General features: G+C 37.8%; 1 protein-coding gene across 1 annotated transcript; it reads right to left on the bottom strand.

Moving 5' to 3' along the window:
- Window positions 1-215: 215 nt before the first annotated feature.
- LOC118853999 (olfactory receptor 4B1-like) lies at window positions 216-1,145 on the bottom strand. The gene has a single exon (XM_036764291.1). The coding sequence runs from the start codon at window positions 1,143-1,145 to the stop codon at window positions 216-218; it is 930 nt and encodes a 309-aa protein (XP_036620186.1).
- Window positions 1,146-7,304: the final 6,159 nt, after the last annotated feature.

Genomic DNA, 7,304 nt, shown 5'->3' with positions numbered 1-7,304 from the left:
TCACTCAAGTAGTCCTGGTTTTTGTCAGGACTCAAAAGAAGAGGCTTTGACTCTAAATCCAAGACAATTACAATACCCAGTTTCACATATGCTGCTTTTAAAGACAGATGAATTCCTTGCATAAGTTTGTTTCTGCTTCTTCTGTAGCCATTCCAGAATGAAATTCAAAACAAGCCCTATCACCAAAGTCGCAATTCACTTTCATATACACATTTTCATTCTACTGTCAAGTTCACTTTCTTCCTCCACAACCTCTTCATGGCATTCTTCACTTCTGCATTTCTCAAAGTATAAATAATGGGGTTCAACATTGGAGTAACCATTGTGTAGAACACAGCCACAAGTTTGTCTTCAGTGAAGGTGGAAGAGGGCCGCAAGTACAGAAAGATGGCAGGACCAAAGAATAAGAGGACAACAGTGATGTGGGAGGCACAAGTGGAGAGGGCCTTGCGTCTCCCCTCTGCTGACTGGTTTCTCAAGTGAACCAAGATAACAACATAAGAAGAAATCAAGAAGAGAAAGGAAATCACAGAGAATAAACCACTATTGGCAAACATAATAATTCCTGGAACAAAAGTATCAGTACAGGCAAGCTTGAACAATGGATGGAGGTCACAGAAATAATGGTCAATCACATTGGGACCACAGAAGGGCAATTGCACAGTGATGAGAATCTGAACCACAGAATGGAACATGCCCCCTAGCCAGGAGCTAAGCACCAACACATGACACACAGGACGGCTCATGATGGTCATGTAGTGCAGGGGTTTACAGATGGCCACATACCGGTCATAAGCCATCACTGTGAGCAGAAGAATCTCAGCAACTCCAAAGAAGTGGAAGAAAAAGATTTGGGTCATGCAGCCATCAAAAGAGATGGTTTTATTCTCAGCCAATAAGCCAGAAATGAACTTAGGAACAATAGTAGAGGAGTAACAGATTTCTACTAGGGACAGGTGACTGAGGAAGAAGTACATGGGGGAACTCAGGCTCTTGCTAGTGTTGACAGTTAAGATGATGAGGCCATTGCCCAACATTGTGGCCATGTACACAGGAAGAAACACCACAAAAGAAACTATCTGTGCTTCTCGATCCTGGAAGAGCCCCGTGAATATTAACTGGGTCACATTGTTTGTAATGGCCATGAAATCCAATCATGTCATATCACCTCTAAAGAAGCTCAAGAGACCTGAAATAAGACAAAAGAAGATAAGGACACTGTAACTATTAACATGGTTTACCATAACAAGAACAACAAATGGATGGATGGATGGATGGATGGATGGATGGATGGATGGATAGATGGATGGATGGATAGATCAATGGATATATAGATCAATGGATCGATGTATAGATTGATCAATAGATAGATAAAAAGATACATTGATGCATGCATGCATGGATACATGAAGGCATGGATTAGTATGTGCATAGGTAGATGAATTGATGGATGAATGGGTCAAAAGGTACTTATTAAGTGCTTCCTATGTGCAAAATTCTGTGATAAATTCTAGGATAAGAATAGAATAGTAATACAGTCCATGCTCTCAAGGAACTCACATTCGAATCAGGGACGATAACATATAGCAACATATAGCAAAGAATGAGATCTGTGAGTAAACCGAAATTTAGAGAAATCACACAGCTGGTGAATTCTGGAGGCTGACCTTTGAACTTATGCCTCTCCTGATTTCAAAGCCAGTGTTCTTTCCATCACATTACAATGAATAAATATATGGACACTCGATGATATGGCAACTAAAAGTGAAAGGTTATCTGAATGGCAAAAATATTGAAAGAGAAAACCATGTGCAGTGTGACTCTTCAGTACTCTACTAAAGAAAGATGATGTGCCAAACAGAAAGATAAATGAGATGTTACAGATATCAACACAACACAAAAAAGATCTGTTGTTCAATCATTTCAGTCGCGTCTGACCATTCATGACCCCATTTGGGGTTTTCTCAGCAAAGATGCTAGAGTGGTTTGTCATTTCCTTCTCCAGCTCATTTTACACATGAGGAAACTGAGGCAACAAGGGTGAAGTGACTTCTCCAGGGTCACATAGGGTCTAAGACCAGATGTTAATTCAGGCCATCCTAACTCCAGGCCTTGAGCTCTAACCACTGAACCAATTGAAGAATAACTGACCGCATCAAAGGATCATAAATCCAGTGCTAGAAGGGACCACAGAGTTCATCCAATACAACACTCTCATTTTATTGTTGATAAAACTGAAACCCAAGGAGACAATGGTAAGTGACTTACCTAAGGTCACACAGATAGTAAGCATCTCAGGTAGGGTTCAAACTCAGCTATATGTGTGTTTGTGTACATACATAGGTGTGTATGATACATATATATGTATATACATATATATCACATCATATATACATATATATAAACAAAATAAATATATTAGATACTTCTAGCTTTTGTAAAGATAAAGCTACAGAATCATTGGAAGAATAGTAAGTGATTCAATTTAATTAAACTAAAAAATGTTTATTAGGCATCTATTATATGGAGAGACATCATGCAAGGGGTTAAGATTAGAAATTTTATTTTAAAACAGTGCATATTTCCAAGTAGTTTACATTTTATTAGAGGCAATGATACTAATTTCAGGTGATAGGGTTCTGAGGGTCAGAATAACAAGATCCTCACATTTTCCCTTAACTGGTGGCACAAAGAAGATGGAAAATAAGAAGAGGAAAATGGGTGACCTGATAGCCCTCTCCTTCTTGCTTAATTTTCCCTCCCTTTTCAATCATCTTCCACATATAGTTTCTCCCTCCGGTTCACCTTTCTTAAAGGATTCAAAGAGATATTTCTCAACTTTCCAATACAACTTCCCACCATAGCCAGACCTGGGAATTAAAAATGAGTCAGTGGCTGAGAAGGATATCAATAGGGTAATCTTTCTTGGCCCTTAAACTTCAAGGCTCTGAAGAGTGATCACAGGCAACCATGAAAGAGTGAAACCATCAGACCTTTCAAAGCATATCTAAGATGAACATTTGAGATTTCTAACAAAGATCAGGCATGAAAAGGGACTGTGTGACAAATGGATTTCCCATATTCTCCCACTGGGACAGAAGTGAATCAACACTGGCCAACCTAAGAAAACATAACCAAAAGAAACTTAACTATTTCCTTAATCTTAGGAATCCTAGCCAGTTGATTTTGAAATTCTTTTGGACCCCAAGAACATTCAATCCCAAAGAGTCAGTAAGTCTTCTTTACACATAATATTGCCTTGGGACAGTGTGGAAGTCAAGATGACATTCCAAAGATGAGGAGAATCAAAGGGTAGACTCAGAAGTCTGTACATGATCAGAAGGGATGGAGGGCTTATAGGCAGCCTATGGGATGCAGAGACTGGAGCACTGGGTTGTGCTTTCCCTCTGATTATCATCCTTTGAAAAAATCGAGGAAAGCATGTATGTGATAGTGTATATTAAACATATATAATAAATGTTTAATATTTTATTATTTGTTTTGTGTATTTTTAAAATATACTATGTTTTATACTAGACATATATAACAATGTATTATGCATAATATACTGGGTAATACATTATATTTTAGATATATATAAGTAGATACTAGCCCATAATAGGCTCAATATGTTGGCCATCATGGAAAATAAAGGAAGGATCATAGAATAATAGAACTTCAAGGTCGGAATTGACAACAGAACGTACATTGTTAGAACTTAGAATGAACTGATGATACAGAATATCGGACTTGTAACTGTCCTTAAAACACTGGAAACAGAATGACAGATTTAAGAGTCAGTCAGCCAGTAAACACACATTTATTGAAACTTAATATGTGCCAAATGTTGCCTTAAGACCTGGAGATACAAAGAAAGATCAAAAGAAAATATACTCATTGCAAAAGAGCTCACATTCTATCAATGGAAATTAAATGAAAACAACTATATATAAATAACCTATACATAAGACAAATCAGAGAAAACTGATAGAGGGAAAGTATTAAAAAGGGGATTGGGAGGTCTTCTCACAAGAGGTGGGATTTTATCTGGGATTAAAAGGAAGTCAAGAAATAGAAATGAGGAAGAAGAGAATACTAAAGAAAGGGGACAATCTGTGAAAATATCCACAGTTAAGAAATAGTGTGTACAGTTTGAGGAATAGCAAAGAGGTCAATGTCATTGAATAAGTGGAGATATGGAAGGGAATGAGATGTAGGAAGGAGTGAGGTTATTGAGGACTTTAAAAGACAAGCAGGAAATATTATATTTGATCCCTGAGATAAAAGGCACCCCTGAGTAAGAGGTGGAGGAGTGACTTGATCAGACCTTCACTTTAGGAAGTTCAGTTTCATAGCTGAGCAAAAGATGGATTGGACTTAGAAGAAGCTGGAGGCAGGGAGGCCAACCAAACTGTTACACAATAGTGTAGCTATGATGTAAGGAGGGCCTGCACCATGAAGGTGCCTGTGTCAGAGAAGAAATGAGAGACTGTAAGAAGAGACATTGAATAGGTAGAAGCTATAGGACTTAACAAATGATTGGATATAGGTGATAAGACAAAGTGAGAAGTGAAGGATGACACCTAGATTATAAGCCTGAGTAACTGAGAACATAAGGATGCCCTCAAGAGGAATGGGAAATTAAAGAAGAGAGAACCATTTCAAGGAGGATGATTGGGGGTTCTGCTATGGACATGTTGAGTTTCAGGTGTCTATTGGACTTCCGTTGTGAGATATCCAAGAGGAGGTTGAAGATGCAAAATGGGTGTCAGAAGGGATACCAGTGCTGGATACATAAGTATTGGAATCATATGCATAGAGATTAAATGAACCCATTGAAAATGATGTGATCAATAAATGAAGTAGTAAAGAGGAAGATGAGAGAAGGATGCTGGACAAAGCCTTGGTAAAAGCCCATGGTTAATACTCATGACCTGGATGAAGACCCCACAGTAAAGAATGAGGAGTGGACCTTAAAATGTTGAATAAAGAATTCAGAGGTGGAGAGAGCTTATAATATAAAACATCCAGTGTCATAACTATAAAGGACCTAAAGATAATCTAGTCCAACTTTTCATTTGACAAAAAGAAAAAATCAGACCCAGAAAGAAGAGACTTCCTCAAGGTCATCCAACTACTTAGCATCAAGAACCCTACTAGAACCTGTCTCCCCATTCAATGCTCTTTCCACTACACAGTCTTACTTTCCCCCCAAGATATCACTTTTATTATTGTTATTGCTGAATCACAGTTTATAACTTGCCTTCACCCACACCAAATCTCAAGGTAGTCCATGATCTCTAAAAAACAAGCAAAGTGTGTCCTGCTGGTAGGTAAATCATTGAGAGCCCAGTTCAAGATTACATGGTCAATCCCTTTGTCCCTTCCCCAAGAAAGAGGGAAGAATTATGAAAGGCAACAAAGCCACAGCTACTCACATCGTGTGACATCGCCGACTTACCTGCATGATTTCAATCCTAAGGTGCCCTAACCTTATAAAATGCAGTAACCCAACAGCTAAGATCAGGAGATCAAATTCTCTGGGGTCTTCTTTGGGTCTTTTGGGAGAGAAGTGTGCCAAAGAAATAATGACTTGGGGAAAGGTTGAATGCCTGCTTCAATTATTTGTTTAATGGTCTGAGTGTTCACTCATTTCTAGAGGAACACTGGTAGGTGTCTCTGTGGCAGGTAGAGTTGGCTGACCAGTACTAGTGCCATCCTAAGGGGCCATTGCTTGGATCCTCCTTAGGGTCTGACCCCTAGGAGGCCCTGTGATCCCCACAGATTAAGGGGTGGCTACCACTTGGTCTTCCTCTGGGAGTCCTGTGGTCTGTACAGCCTTCCCTAGGGATTATCACAGGGTTCTTCCTCAGGACTTTGGCCCTACCTAGGAAGTCCAATGATCCCCAAAGCCGCGTGTTCTCACATGAGTGAAGATAGAAGCATATAATTTTCTCCTTTTCTTTTTGGTTTTCTCTTTCTCATGGTTTTTCTCTTTTGCTCTGATTCTTCTTTTACAACATGACAAATGTGGAAAATGTTTAATATGATTGTATGTGTAGAGCCTGCATCAGATTGCGTGCCAACTGGGAACGGCAGAGGGAAAAATTTAGAACTTAAAATCTTGTAAAAGTGAATGTTGAAAACCAAAACTAAATAATTACATTTAAAATAATTTTTTTAAATAACTTCTCTCTCCTTTTTTTTTTTGAAACATATCTTTAGTTGATTGACCAAAGAATGTTTCAGAGCACAGTGAAGTATCCCTGGGAGAGCTCATTGGGTCTCCCAGGTATTGTTATTGACACACTCAGCCGAGATGTGACTCTAGACACTTTGGTATTGGGGCAGATTTGGGGCAGAGGCATTAAGTGAAACAAAGTACAAGATGCAAATATGAGTAGGACCTTGTGACATGAACAGCCGGAAACCTCATTTTGATTTTCAAATACAGCCATTTTGCTTGGAATTGGCTGAGGGGAAATTTAGACTACTGAGATGCCATTTTAGCAGTCACTTTTCTCACCATGACTATGTTTTAAAGAGTGGATCTTTCAGTTTAAAAATAATACTTTCAAATGTATTTTCTGGCTTTTGTAAGCATTTCAAAATTTATAAGAAGGTGAAAATTTTTTTATAAAATTAAAGGTTTTTTAATTTATTGACTTAAATGAACTGTTACATTATATATTATAAACATATACTATATAATAATACATTGTATATTATAAGCATATTATATACTATGTTGTAGGTATTATAAATATCATGTGTTATGTTACATTATACATTATATGTTATCAAAAATGGGGTTCAACATCTGAGTGGGTGTGGGGCTCTTACCAGTGTCTCACAACAAATGGACTTACAGAGAAGCATTGCATTTAGTTTCATATATACTTAATGGAATAGTTTCAGAAACACAAAGAAAGAACCATTTTTTAAAAATAATTATAACTAATAAGGTAATCACTGTGTAAACTATCATTGATAAGAAGTTAAAGAGTTAAGAACATTTGACCATGAACGAATTCATGTCCCAAGTGTATTCTAAGACCTGACTGTACTGGTCATTGAAATGCCCAAGCCTCCAAAATTCCTTTGATGTGCTGACTTCTGCTTTTGGTGACTCACTCACTCACTCACTGGCCCTGGGATAACAGCCTCTTTACCTTGAGAAAAGGAAAATGTTTCAAAAAAAAAACTCTTGTGTAACAATAATGAGTAGTCAAGAAAAACAAATCAACATATTAATTTTTTTTAGGGTAAGGGGTTTATGGGTAGTGATAGATATGAAGAAACAA

This window comes from Trichosurus vulpecula, chromosome 6 (genome assembly GCF_011100635.1).
Source record: "Trichosurus vulpecula isolate mTriVul1 chromosome 6, mTriVul1.pri, whole genome shotgun sequence".
NCBI classification, from domain to species: Eukaryota; Metazoa; Chordata; class Mammalia; order Diprotodontia; family Phalangeridae; genus Trichosurus; species Trichosurus vulpecula.
This window is presented reverse-complemented; position numbering and strand designations above follow the sequence as displayed.

What these genes read in the sequence shown, in the direction of transcription:
- LOC118853999 (XM_036764291.1), bottom strand. Translation starts at nt 1,145, where the DNA reads ATGGCCATTACAAACAATGTGACCCAGTTAATATTCACGGGGCTCTTC.